Consider the following 15,566-nt stretch of genomic DNA (forward strand, 5'->3'; position numbering starts at 1 on the left):
TCATCATCGTATCATTATAATTATTTATGATATCATTATCATCGCATTATCATCGTTATTAATGATATGATATCATCATCATCGTCATCATCATCATTGTCGTCGTCGTCATCGTCGTTACGTATGATCATCGTCATCGTGATTGTTGTAAGGGCGTCAGAAGAAATGCAAAAAACGAAATGAAAAGTGAAGTGCAATGGAGTGCAGTGGAGTGCAGTGGAATTTACCGTTTGCATCACAGGAGGCATGGAGTGAAAAATAAATTAAAGGTAAAATTTATAATCATATGTTATATCATTCCAAAATTTATACTATTTTAATAAATTCAAAATACTTGAAAAAAATTATAGAAAAAAATTCACAAACGAATGAACAATGAACAGATCCAGAAAAATAATTGTTACTAAGACACAACTATTTATTCATGTATCTATTTATTCATTTATTTATTGTTTAACTGCATTTATTAGCCAATCAATTAATCAACAAACATAACATAAAATGAAGAAAATTATAGTGGCTCAAAGGCTAATCATCTATTTAGAGCCATTTCAGTTGGAATCCCAATTTGGCCAATCAATCAATCGATCGATCGATCGATCGATCGATCGATCCATCCATCAATCAATCAATCAATCAATCAATCAATCAATCAATCAATCAATCAATCAATCAATCAATCAATCAATCAATCAATCAATCAATCAATCAATCAATCAATCAATCAATCAATCAACCAATCAATCAATCAATCAATCAATCAATCAATCGATCAATCAACCAATCAATCAGCCAATCAATCATTCAATCAATAAATCAATCGAGTCATCGATACCTATCGATACCTATATATCTTACAGACATGTAATTAATTAACGTATGAAATAAATTATCCAAATTATGCAACAGCAAAAATGCACAGACCTCTTCATACTTGCCCTGGTTCTGACAGAGGAGGGCCAGGTTGTTCAGCTGTTTGGCTACATCAGGGTGATCCCTACCCAGCAGCTTATTGTAAAAATATTTAAACGATAAGAAAGTACCAACAATTAAAACATTGATCTGTTTTTACAACTCCGTCTTTACTATTTCCAAGATACACAAACAACTAATACAGCGTGTAAATGAGAACCTACGTACATTACGCCATGCAAAGTTACGGAAAATATATTTCTGACCGACTACAAATTGCAGTTCATATTTATTGCTAACAATTAGCAAATATTCTCACATATGCAATTGAAGACACATGGCAACATGTAGACAGCATTACATATGACGCCTATACTTACAATATGACAAAATGTGATGCAATTATTGAAAGAATAACTAAAGAAACTATTAAATAGTTAACAATAACAATAAATAAAAATGTATTACAAATAAATATGCTAACGAAAAATAGTGGAAACGCATGTGGGAACATAAAGAAACACATACACAATTTCAAACTAACTGCAGGTAGGTCCATATATAAACGGAGACACACATAAAAACATAGACATACAGACAGACAGAGAAAAAGACGGACAAACGGACAAACAGACACAGACGGACAGACAGGTAAAAAGACAGACTGACAAACCTTCTCTCTGATGAGTAGTGCCCTCTTGCAGAGTGCCTCTGCCTCTTTGTACCTACTCCTCTTGCCATACAAGACTGCCAGGTTGTTCAAGGTTGCTGCCACCTAGGTGTCATGTCGTGTAACAATGCATTTAGAGAGGCAATTCAATGTAACAAAATGTAATAAATGATGAAATTAACTCGGTAGAGTAATGAGGTAGCACAACGCAACAGGAATCCAAAGTAACAACAACGAAAACAACATAACAAGAACTCATCACAATAGAACAGAATAGCAACACAGCACAGCACAGCATGAAACTGACAGCTTGATGGTCAGAGCCCAGTGTTTTTTCTCTAATGTCCAATGCATCAATTAGCAAGTCTGTCGCTTCTTTTATCTTACCTTGGTCCCTTTGTTGGACGTACAGTTAGGTTATAAGATAAGAAAGAGTCCTGATAGGACTTGAAACAAACCAAGTAAAAAAAACCTGTAAACGCAGGCAAGTATGTTGAGCATGGTGGCAACATCTGGATGTTCGTGGCCACTTACCTCTCAAGGTCATCAATGGTTTGTTTACATAGCGGGACGGCTACCTCATATCGACCTGGTTTTTGTTGGGGTGTTATGTTGTAATTTAAATAATTTAATCATTAATTTATTTATTTATAACTAACCAATTAACCAATCAACCAACCAACGAACCGACTAGCCAGCAGTTCGCTGCCCAGCTAGTTAGCAAGCCAGCTGACTAATCATCCAACAGCAACACAATCAACAAAATCAATCAACCAACTAACCGCTGGATGCATATTGAATGACAAGATTGATGAGTGTTTTCAGTCTATCAGGTCCTGATGGCTGGGACGGGGACACCACTGTGTGTGTGTGTGTGTGTGTGTGTTTGTTTGTGTGTGGTGTGTGTGTTACGTTTGTTGTGTGTTATGTTCATTTTGAATCATTTAACGAAAATTCCCACATAATTCAAATGTCAAAGCATAAGCTATGTAACTGACACGTGTCAGTGATTGGATAAATTAATGTCTGAATGAACTCAATCAACATAGTCAACATCAAAATGTTACTCACTACTATCCTATGTTAAGTTAAAAATACAATAAAAAAAATTTTTACAAAAAATTAAAAAAACTTTTGAAATATTAACACTGTGCAAACAAATAAACCACCAACAGACAAAAATAAAACAAAACTGAATGCGAAACATAAAAAAAAACAAAAGAACAAAAATACAATTAAAACATTTACAAACAAGATGTCTGTTCATTCACTCACATTGACAACGATGTCATAACAATAATAATAACGATGATTAACAACAGAAGAATGAACTTACACATCCCTTTTTGAGCGCAGTGGGGGTATATTGTACATTTTGTGTAAAATTTTGTATAATATTTTGTATAACGTTTGTATCAAATTTTGTTTAACATTTTATAACAATTTGTTTTTCGTTTCATACAACGCTTTGTATAACATTATGTATAACGCTTTGTATAACATCATGTATAACGCTTTGTATAACATTATGTATAACGCTTTGTATAACATTTTGTATAACGCTTTGTATAACATTTTTTATAACGCTTTGTATAACTATTTGTATGAAATTTAAAAAGACATTACTATAAACTATAAATTTTTTATAACTAACCAAAAAATTTTATTTTAAATGTTAATGAGAAAAAAACACAATGAGTGACGAAGTGTAATGACTAATGCATGATCTGAAATTTGAAGGTGCTGAATGAAAAAAAAGTGTCTTGTATTTAAAAACATTAACACAGATAAAATGACATTGGCTCGGCTCCATTTGTTAGCCAAATAACTCAATGCTCAATGTCTGTTAGGAAGTGAGAAGAATGGAATAAAGAGAGAAAGAGAGAGAGAAAGAGAGAGAGAAAGAGAAAGGAGAGGAAGAGAGAAAAAGGGAGAGGGGAGAGGGAGAGAGAAAGATGGTAATGGATGATGGTTTTAAAAATTTAATAACAAATGTAATATATGTATAGTATACCAATGAGTAATGATGAATAATGCCAACAATTTATCTAGTTGAAAACAATGATGATAACAATATAAAATGTATGCATATGGAGACATATACACACAAGTTCACACCCACATACACACACACGCGCACGCACACACACACACACACTTACCTTCTTGATGGTTGTGATGCTCCTCATCATTTTCAGAAAAACCAAGGTCAAGATTAGATGAGCTTTTGTCTTTTTCTGATGAGTCTGTAGATGTCTGTTTGTTTAAAAAGTCTGTTTGCTTAAGATGTCTGTGCGTTTAAGATGTCTGTGTGTTTGAGATGTCTGTGTGTTTAAGATGTCTGTGCATTTAAAATGTCTGTGTGTTTATTAGAAGAAAGGTATAACGTTTTGTTGTTAGGTTAATATGCAAATACTCTTGACTCAGTAACAGAGTACTACAACCTTGGACCACCTTCACATGCATAAACAAGTTCTACACGTTCATTTTATTCTTTATTACCTAGCTCTGACATGCACATAACTGCTTACATATCAATCTGTACTTAATTAAAATTTTGTGCCACAAAGGCTTTATTGGAGCATGTACAAGTAGAAAAATGCACACACATAAATACATCACACACACACACACACACACATGCACACACACACACGCACGCACGCACACACACAAACAAACATCACATACATACAAAGACAGATGCACACTCAGAGGGCTTACTTGCAGGTCAGCATCAAACTTTTTGACTTCCACAAGGAACTTTAGATGTGCCTTCTCTTCCTCCAGTGCAGCACATCTCTCCTGGCACGTTTGCCACCTCTGTTGAAATTCTGTAAGCTCCTCTCGCAGCCAGGCATTCTCATCGTTCAGACGTTGGACTTGTGAACGCAGTTTTTGTTTTTGTGATTCAACGTAGTGTAGATGGTTTGACAGAGCAATTATTACCTGGTTTATGTAATGAAATAATTATTTTAAACACTATAAATGAATGGCACATATTCATGGTGGAAATATGTATAAGAATTTATCTAATAACTACATATCAAAAATAATATAGTTTTCTTGCTAAACTATAAAAAGGATTTAGCAGGAGATGAAATATGTAGCTAAGTAGGGATATTTTAAAATGTAATTTTATGGTACGTAAATGAATTAGCATTGAAATAGTTAAGAGGTGACTGACCCTTGCTTCTCCAAGAGCCAGATCAATATTTTCATTGGATTTGTTAATGAGGAATATTTTTTCTTGGACCAATCCATTTATTTGACCAAGTGATAATGATTCATTGAGACCCGAAAGTATTTGAGCATGTTCAGCCTGCAAGCTCTCCAGACCTTGCGCCACAGCTCGAATCTGCTTTAGAACTTCCTCCTGGTTCGGTGTGGGAGAGACTAGTGTTGTCATTTGCCTGCTAAATTTTAAATGACATTCTAATTTCAATATTTAGTTTTTAGTGTGTAGGTGAATTTCATGAAAACAATTTATTTTTTATTTTGTTCAGTTGTTTGTTAGTCAAAGTTCTTATGCTTGTTAGTTAAGGACTTAAAGGTTTATTGTTAGTTTTTTATTTTTTCATTAGAACTTCTTCCTTCACACAAAAAGAATTAAACTACACTTCATTTTTTTCAAGTTTTATTATTCAGCAGCTGAATCTAACTTAGCCAACTACTAGACTAAACTAGTGTGCTGTTTGTATTTTTTTAATTTTAAGTCTAAAAATTTTTTTTTAATTAAAATAAAATAAAATTTATATATCTATGAAACACTAATGAAAGCAAACTAGAAAACATTTTTTACCTAACGTTATACCAATTTTTTATTGAATTTAATTATAATTAAATTCAACATTAAACTTCGACATTAAATCGGGAAGAAAAGGACTTGCAAAAATCTTCTGAATTGAAAAAATCGAGATTGATGTTAACATAACTTTTAGTCTGGATAAACTAATGGCCAAATAAAAATTTATTTACAGCGCTTCAATATTTACATAGATTGTCAACTTTTTGACAGTTACTGTTATAATAAATGTTTATTTGTGAAATATCAAATGGAAAATTTAGATATTAAAGTGTCTTGTTTCATGTGAACTTCAAGTGCAATTATACTGGCTGTGTTTCTTATGTATACAAGTCTCTAATTTTGCCACAATTACAGCCATTTTAGGAGTAGTTACCTAGTTACTAAAATTTTTTTTTAGAAATTTTATTTACAGTTGTTTATTTAGAGCTATGCTAGATTTCTTGTGAACTTTTATTACTTTTGAAATTGTAGATAAAAATACAGCCCCACTAAACTATAACACACTATAAACATTTTCCTTTTTGGTAAACCTCTAATTTTGAAGTATAAAGTAAATTATATTAAAAATGCAATATTCTACCTAATAAACCTATTAAATGTTACCTCATAAACCTACCATTGTGGGGCTTGTTTGATGACTTTTATCTGAAAAGGCTCCAATAACTGAAGATTATGATATTATTTCACTCGACTATTAATTTTTCGTTTTATACTCTGCTATATTGACAAGTAGGTAGTTAATTAGAAGATTCTGTATGAAGAATCTTCGCTGATCGCTGAACGGAAGTTAGATTTTGCTTACTTTAAAATTATGGATGAACATTTTTTTCTATAAATTTTTCATAGAGTTTTTCACGTAGTGTACATTGTTCTCCTGTCTGATGGAACTGTTGCTTCCCTCACTTACTTATTTTAATTTAATTCCCGTAATAAGTCTAAGAACCAAACTTGATTTTACAATTTTTATAAACATGTTAAGCAAGAATTTTGAAACACAATTATTATTTATTATTAAACGTAATTTAAATACAATTTTCATAGTAATTTGAATTTCTTTAATTGTGAGAATGAAAATGAATGAGATGATTGGATGGATGGAATGAAGAGGATCGTCTGGATGGTCGAAAAAAGCGCTTGCTTGGATGAATGAACGGATGGTGAAAGAAAAGAATACAGAAAGAATACAAAAGTAATCTCATAAAATAAGTGGGCCTCTGTGCTAACGTAAAAGAACAAACAACAAAACAGATGCACAGTCCGGCAAACACAACAACAAAACCGGCACCACAAACCTCTGAAACAAACGGTCATAAGAATAAAAAAGACACCAAACAAGCTTTTAAGCAACTAAGCAATGACCCACATATGAGAATACAAAAATAAAAATGTAGGTATACATCAGAGAACAATCAAACAATTGCACACAAACAAACGAATAAACAACTAAAAAAATCACAAACATACTAACACACACACAAACAAACACAATCACACGCACACACATAAAACAATTACACACGTAATAAAAAAAAACAGAGATACAATCTTGCATCGCCACCATCATCATTCATCAGTGGCAGTGAGATGTGTGCTGTTTATTCGTGAGCGCAAGAGCAATACGTAAAAGAAGTATGCGTAAAATCTTACATATATGCATACATACACGCACACACACACGCACGCACACACGCACGCACGCACACACACACACACACACAGAGTTACCCGAGCATATGTTAAGTGATTGATGTTTGACCGTTGTTCTCTGAGCGTATATGTGTTTATGTGTTGATGTATATGCGTGTTAAGTGTGAGGTTGGTGAGAATGTTTGTGATGATGGTGGTGACACCGATATATTGGTGAAGACGTTCAACTGGTGATCATGGTGATATAAAATGCATGAGTTAGTAGTGTGGAGCAAACACAATGGATGATGTTAACGATGTACTACTAATGGAAAGCATTTAGTTGGTGATGGTGCGTGTGTCGTGTAATGATGACAATGGCCTGAGTTTGAAGAAGAAGATGAAGGTAATAATTTGTATGTGATAATTGTGATGATGTTTTGATGATAATGCGTATGTACGTGTGTATGTGTGTGTGTGTGTGTTAGTGTATGTGTGTGTGTGTGTGTGATGCGTGTGTGTATGTGTTGTTAGGGCATAGGTTGATGATGTGTTTATGTTGGGCTTAAAAAATTACAGCAAGTGTCGCAGACAAATTTATTATTCATTGAATACTTTTGCGCGAGAGATGTTTTTTGAAAATTCAGGTTGGAAGTTTGGGCTTACCTTTTCATTATTTGAAAACATCAACAACATTTACAACATCAACAACCTCAACAACATCAGCAACATCAACAACATCAGCAACATCAACAACATCAACAACATCAGCAACATCAACAACATCAACAACATCAATAACATCAACAACAACATCATTAACATCAACAACACTAACAACATCAACAATATCAACAACAATATCAACAACAATGTCAACAACATTAACAGATACAAGAATCAACAACCTCATTATTAACTGTCCAGATTGTATCAATAAAAATTTGCATCATTAAAACCAGCCATAAAACCAACAAATAACACCCAAACGTTATCAAATGAAGTCAAAAATTATAATTTTGAGCAAAAAACACTGTAAACAACTATGACAACAAAAATAACAACAACAACAACAAATTAATTAGCAACAATAACGGTAATAAAAACATAATCGCAACATTGACAAGAAAACCTCAAAACAACAACATCAACAACAACATCATCAATCTCAACAACAACAGCAACAGCAGCAACAACAACATCGCTAGCATCAACACCAACAAAATATTTACTACATCAACCATAGCATCAGCAGCATCAACTTCTGTAGAATAAACCAACATAAAATTCTCATCTCGTAAAACAAAGCAGCCCAAGCGAGTATTCAACATCAAAATAAAACAACGTTTTAATGTCATTTTTTTGCGGGCAATTCATCATCTTTCCGAAGGGAAAAGACCTACAAATTAATTAAGAAGAGTACACAGACATGTTTACAAACATGGAACGGCAAATGTAAATAAAGTATTAACTTTTTCAAACTTTCTCACAAACATTCACACATACGACATACGTCACATATACCCACACATACATCTAAACTGACACCCAAACACACATATACCTACACATACATCCAAACTGACACCCAAACACACACAGACACACACACACAAACAGACACACACACACAAAGGCAAAAATATTGAAAAACTCGACTGACAACGATATTTTGTTAAAACTGAAATCCTCATCAAGTGCTTAAGCATCGGTTTGCACGTAAAACGTAAATTTACAGTAGTTGTGTGAATGTATTTAAACCTTTGGTTCATATTTTTGGAAAACAAATCAATATAGGAGGTTCAATAAATGGTATCGGTGCAGTTCAACAAATATGTCACAACATTTGTCAAATGTTATCCTCAAACGAGCCATGGGCAGCTAGCTCCGTGCAATCAGCAGGTAGATGATTTCATCATGATCAAAGTTTGACACTCTAAATAATTGACGATGTGTTTTCTCGGTAAGTTAGTTTCAGTTATTTTTTGAAAATAATGTAAATTATTTTTCAAAAATTCTACAAATCATATAAAATAGTCTAAAGCAATTATAAAACGTAATGTTATGTTAGACTGTTACACACATAACACAAGCACAAACACACACACACATCACACGTATACCACACACACACACACACACACACACACACACCACACGTACACCACACACACACACACACACACACACATTTAAACATATTACACGTTTACACATTTGAACAACTCTGATGATCCACATATCACATATAAACTAATCTACACTGACACATACACATACATTCCACCCCTACACACATGTGTGTAAGGGTGGAATGTGTACATTTTACGTACATTTTATAGTTAAATACTTTTACTTGAATTATTCACGTGTGGATAATTGGTCTGGAAGTACACATACAGGCATCACACGCCCTCCCATAAATAAACTTTCATTACTCCCTCCTATAACCATTGATGTGTGTCAGTTCTTCTTTGTTCGCCTGCTTCTACGTGTCTCTACCTCTCTATCTATATTAGTTTTTTCGTATTAAAATTAAAAAACAGCATGTTTTTTCATGCTGTTGAATATGATTTAACTTTTAAAACTTCATTCAGGTTTTGATTAAATATTTATTCACACAAGAGTTTTCAAACCATCTACAAACAACTAATAAATTTGTGAAACCATATTTTCAGGCTGATGGCATTTTGTAATGAAACCATCTTCACTGAGCATGTATTTACAGCTGAAAAGATAGCTGGATGTCTGGCGCGCAAACTTGGTGATCGAGTGTTTGTGCTTAGAAACGCAAATGCTGCTCCGATTAGATCTTTTTTTCCATGTAACATTCGTGTAAATATAAAATCAAACACGAGAAGATGCAAATGTACATACAACATACCGTGTACGTGCATGTATAGGCAGGCTGATGAGCTTGTAGTTCACTCGTTCCCGGTACTGTTATTTTCCTGCTAATTGACACGTAATGCTGAAGAGAGTGGAAGAAATTTAATTTGCAAAGAGAGGACAATGATGGATGACCGTTGTTGCAGTTATGTATTCTGTGTTTACTTTTTGTTTTGTTTCTATGCTTGTCGAAGTGTGCCGTCATCTTGTTTGGAATGTTTTCCATGTTTACTTCACTTGATTCAATTGTAAGTGCTATACTTTCAAGTTGCATGAAATTTAGTTTTGCTGTACTTTCGTAATATTTAGTTTTTCTTTCTTTAAATTTGAACAACGTTTGGCAACGTTAATAACGTTTTAAGAAATTGGCGGATTTCATTTGCTTGTATCCGAGTCTTCAAACTGAATGCATTCATGCATACAAACATGATCGTTTTTCTCATTGTGTTTTGATGGTTAATATGACTTCAGCTAATTGAAACAATTTTTATTTATTCATTCTTTACGCAAATTGTGTACAGATGTTCTGAAGATTGTTTGTGGAGCATTATGAGATGTCTTTTCAGATTGCGACTGGCTGTTGTCAAATGCGATGTTTCTTTTACACTGGATTGTTTTTGTTTCATTAGGAATATTTTGTTGTCTTCTAATATATTGATAGTTGGTTAAAGATTTCTCAGGTGTGTGAGAGGTTAAATTATAAATATTTTTATAAGCGTTACAATAATTCAAACATGTTTTGCATTCATAAAATTTTTCAATTGAAAAACTGAAAACTACAAATGTTGTCTACCAGATTCTGTCAGTTATTTTTAAAGTTTTCTCAAATCAATTTTTGCCGTGTCGATCTAGGACACAAGAAGCGCTGAATTGACTTCAAACTGTCACATTATTAGTTAGTTATTTTGAAAAATGAAAAAAATAGTTAAAATGACATTAACTAATTGAAACAATTTTTATTCTCATTATTCTCATTAAAAATATTCTGGTGTCTCGTTTTAAATGTTGGGATGGCGTTATATGATATAACGTTTACTTCTTAAATCTTCTACCATACTGCTTTGTAAATTTTTTCAATCTTAACTTAAAGTTTTTTCACCATTATGAAATTTTATTGTCTGAGAGATATTTAACAAAATTTCGAGATAACTTTTGCTTTTTTTCAAAAACATTGAAGAGACCAAATGCAGCGGTTTTGCATTTCCTCTAGGTCGACAGGGACAAAGTGACGCCCCTCTGAGTCGGGCCCCATAAATCGCCCTCTCCCGTTAAACACTTCAACTTAATTTGTAAGATTTTGAATGTCTCCACCAAGCCCATTTGTCAAACGTTGCTCTTTCGATCGATGATCATTTTTATGACAGATGCCTGATGTATGCTTGAACTCTAATTTAATTTTTAACGTTCGTCTGTGTTGCTGTAATTTTTTTCTCCGGACGTAAACAGAATTAGTTTTTTTTACAATAATTTTCAATTGGTTCTGCTAAATAAATATTCATCAAAGAATAAAAAAAATGAAACCACTCTCAAGCAAGCGTCAATAGAGTAGTATCAGTTTGCAGGAAGAGGCCTTTTTTTATTCATGTTCTTCGCATGTGACACAATTATAAATTCATACAATTCATCTGAATTATGCATACAATTATTCATGCACAATTGATGCATACTCATACAAAAGTAGTATACACATACACACCCACACACACACACACACACACACACACACACACACACACACACACACACACACACACACACACACACACACACACACACATATATATATATATATATATATATGTATATATATATTATATACATATACTGAATTATACATATGCAATGCATATGCTTGTACGTGTAATAAAACGTATGAAAGTATAGGCTACTCAAAAATATACATGTAAAAATGGATTGATGTACACACATATGTGTATGCATGCATACAGACAAATACGTACCGTTGTACATCTATGTATCTATCTAGGCGAACACGTGTTTGTTCGTTCGTTCGTTCGTATATTTTTAAGGAGATGTTAGTTGAGAATTTCTGAAACAAGGCAAAAAACTAAGAAGGCTGAGTAGTTTTTTTTAATTTAAAATTAAAAAAAATAATTTAGCATGCGTGGGCACACATGTCACTTGAAATTTATATTCAACATTCGTAGGCTCACACATTCGCGGATATAAAATTTACAATAATATTTTAATCAAATACGCTAAAAAATACATGGGCATTCATTAATAATATATCTTAGGGATCTTTGTGCATAATGCTAAAAATATAGCCTATATATATTTATATATACATACATATATATGCAAAATATATATATAGAGAGAGAGATAGAGAGAGAGAGAGGGAGAGAGAGAGAGAGAGACTATATATATATACATATATACATTTTTATGTTCAATGGCTTAATTTTATTTTATGATATCATCTTAACAAACTTTAAGGAAGCAAGATAGGTGGGTATTAGGTTTTCATTGTTTGGGAGCGTGCAATTAATATCCATTTTTTTGTCTCTGTCCTGCTGTGTGTTTCGATCCAAAATTAAAATTAATTTTTATACTGGATAATTACACTCAAACAGTGTTGGTGTTGAAAAAAAGGTTGGGTTATACATGCAAATTATATAAAAAGATAATTAAATGAATTAAAAGAACAAACGATTGATTAACTAAATAGATAAGTTAAAAAGTATTCAACTAAATAAATAAGTTATAAAACACACAGATACGTGTTATATTAAATAAATGTTTGTTTGAATTAAATTTGAATATTATATACCTATATATTATTCGTTTAGATGGTTAGATGTGTAAATTTATTGGAACATGCGCAAACCTCTCCAAGTTAATGAATTAATAGTTGATTTTTAATTTTTTTCTGAAAAATTAATTAAAATTTCTATCTTGAAAAAATATTTTTATTGATATTTAGTTTTATAAACGTAGGCATAAAACGTGCTCTTAACTGTTACCGAGGTTTCGTCTAAATAGTTTGACGAAAATCGTTTGTTTTGTCGGATTGTTAAATCTTTTAAAGAATAAATTAAATTATAAAAATATATATTAGAAGCAAATAAAGCAAGCGAACGGATATAAAATCAACTAAAATATAAAGAACCATTCTGAACAAATTGTTCTATACGATTAGATGTTCGGTTGACGAATTACAATTACAATCAACAGAGATTTGTCTACACAAAAACTATCGTTGAAAAAATTATTCATCCAAAAATTTTTTTGCAAACCGATTGATTAACAGTTCTTGGCTACAAAAATTTAATAATAAAATCTTCAAAAACCTTGTTAAAAATTTGGATTCTATACCAAAATACCAAAAAAGCAATCACAATAAAATTGGTGACTGTTGTGGCGTGATTAGTTGGAATGTAGCATCTTTAACTCAAGTCCTCGGAGCAATGTAATTGGAAATTAAAACTACAACAACAACACCAACAACTCGTACCAACGACAAACTTCAACGACAAAATAACCAGCAACAGCTTATTTAGTGACGAAAACCAACAACCAACCCACATGAAATCATTCACTTCACATTCTGATTTAATGTTGTTTCTACAGCAGCAGCAACAACAACAACAGCATCAGCAGCCAAGTTATACGCCACATTTTCGCCAGCAACAATCAAGATCCTTTCATTCTGTGTCTCCAGCTGCTTGTTCCAGCGACCAGCCACCCCAACGCCAACCTGCATCTTTCACATCTCCATTCACCTCCATCTCATTACCATCACTTCCAAACAACGTCAAAACCAGCCAAACAACACCGCAACAATTATCTCAATCGTCATCGTCATCACCGTCACGACCTCTGACCTGTTACGTCATCACCATATTATCCGGACTGTCGTTCGTCTGCCTGTTTGTGGCTCTGGTCAGCGACAACTGGCTTCACACGCAGGAGAGGGTCTCCAAGTCCAATGGCACGGCCACTTACACGGTGACCAAGAGTGGGCTCTGGACCAAGTGCTCGTACGAGAGTTAGTTCACGCCGGACCATCCATATTTTATTCTTTTATATCCATTTGTTTTAATATATATTAATTTTTATATACAAATATGATTGTAATAAATGATTAAATGAATGATAAATGATAATTGATTGAAAACAATGCAAGATGCATACTGAACCGACATCAAATGCACACTAATGCACGATGCATTAACGCATTTCAAGATTAAAGGCAGTACGCTACTTTTGCAGCACGTTTGCGAAAAACATACAAGACACATCGCAGTTTTGAATATCACAAGATGATAAAACTTGCACTCTCAAATTTTTAAACCGTAACGCCCAACAGTGAATGACACAGCAGTGACATTGACAAACACCGTTATGAAAGGCCTTGAACCTCAGTGAACAAACGAAACAGACGGACAATTGAACAAACTCGACACACAGACATGAATACACCTACATTACACATACAAGAACACAGACACACGTGAAGATATAAACGCATATTCAAAATTATTAAAAGAACGATGTCTGCCAAACGCATTTCATTTAAATATGCATGCCTTTGCGGATTTATTATTCACAATATGGACGACATGTCATGCGCGTTGGGAGATGTTTTTTGTCCTTACCATCAAGTCCGACATGTTTGTTTGCTTGGTTGCTTCTATGTATGTGTTCGTGTGTGTGTGTTTATATGTGTGCGTGTAAGCGTGTGTATGTGCGTGTATGTGTGTGTGTGTGTGTGTGTGAATTTTCGCAAATGTTTGTGTTTGTGGGATGAACTATTGCCTATTTTAACTGATTGAGTGACGTTGCGATAGACGAAACCGTATGCTAACGGTCTGTTTACCTAAACGTCCTCTTCCAAGAATAACTTTAAATAATTTAATCGGTTCAATAGGATGTTGTGATTCTTCATTTTCCGAAAATACACAGTAATATTCATAGTAGATCATTGATTTGTTCAAGTGTAATTAAATCAGCATACAATTTGCATAGTACAAAAAAACTCTTAAGTAATCTATTTTTAAAATAATTAAAAAATTCATTACTCCAGACATTTGTTTGTTAAACTGTTTGTTAAACAAATCTAGAAAATGTTTCATTTTGTGTAGTAACATCAAATAGAGAAAAATATTGTCGCAACTATTTGCAATACAAATACGACGGAGCAACATAGGAATGAAAAAGACATCAACAAGGAGACCAAACAACAACAACACATCAACAAAAACACAACAACAACACAACAACATCAACACAACAACAACAACACAGCAACAACAGCACAACTACAACAGTTACGACATTAGCCTGCATAAAAAACAGTAATATAATTTAGAAATTAAATGACACCAAAAATGGATTATAACAAGTCTCATGTGCAATTAGACTACTAAAAATACGCCCCTTCTCCTTCTCAAGGCATTGACCCCACTTAGGTAAAATTTTCCATCCAGCTGAGACGCGTTTCTTATGCCGTAACATGCGGCCGAAACTTAACGCATCACCTGTTTTATTTCCGGGTCGTTCGATTTTGCCCTGGTCATTCGTCCCTCCAGCTGACCATCTGTTCATTCATATTTGTTTTAGTCGTTCATTGATTGATTGATTGACTGATTGATTTATTGGTAGATTAATTAGTTGTTTGATTGGTTGATTCATTTA

At 33.2% G+C, this 15,566-nt stretch overlaps 3 protein-coding genes across 3 annotated transcripts in view; 1 reads left to right on the plus strand and 2 right to left on the minus strand.

Moving 5' to 3' along the window:
- The window catches only part of HELRODRAFT_169000 (hypothetical protein), a gene marked incomplete at both ends in the record, with an annotated part of 12,237 nt that extends 9,281 nt beyond the window's left edge, over positions 1-2,956 (minus strand). Inside the window, 6 exons of the mRNA XM_009014837.1 lie at positions 925-1,008; positions 1,586-1,687; positions 1,890-1,977; positions 2,117-2,171; positions 2,441-2,442; positions 2,919-2,956. Coding sequence (XP_009013085.1) covers positions 925-1,008; positions 1,586-1,687; positions 1,890-1,977; positions 2,117-2,171; positions 2,441-2,442; positions 2,919-2,956 — 369 coding nt within the window. The remainder of the gene's footprint in view (positions 1-924; positions 1,009-1,585; positions 1,688-1,889; positions 1,978-2,116; positions 2,172-2,440; positions 2,443-2,918) is intronic.
- A 442-nt stretch (positions 2,957-3,398) lies between these two features.
- On the minus strand, positions 3,399-6,009 carry HELRODRAFT_169001 (hypothetical protein; the record flags this gene model as incomplete). The annotated part of the gene is made up of 4 exons (XM_009014838.1): positions 3,399-3,425; positions 4,307-4,531; positions 4,770-4,958; positions 6,007-6,009. The coding sequence occupies 4 exons, from the start codon at positions 6,007-6,009 to the stop codon at positions 3,399-3,401; spliced, it is 444 nt and encodes a 147-aa protein (XP_009013086.1).
- Positions 6,010-12,746: 6,737 nt separating this feature from the next.
- HELRODRAFT_169002 (hypothetical protein) lies at positions 12,747-13,922 on the plus strand (the record flags this gene model as incomplete). The annotated part of the gene is made up of 2 exons (XM_009014839.1): positions 12,747-12,764; positions 13,500-13,922. 2 exons carry the CDS (start codon positions 12,747-12,749, stop codon positions 13,920-13,922), a joined length of 441 nt encoding a protein of 146 aa, XP_009013087.1.
- Positions 13,923-15,566: the final 1,644 nt, after the last annotated feature.

This window comes from Helobdella robusta, assembly GCF_000326865.2.
Source record: "Helobdella robusta unplaced genomic scaffold HELROscaffold_14, whole genome shotgun sequence".
Taxonomy (NCBI): domain Eukaryota; kingdom Metazoa; phylum Annelida; class Clitellata; order Rhynchobdellida; family Glossiphoniidae; genus Helobdella; species Helobdella robusta.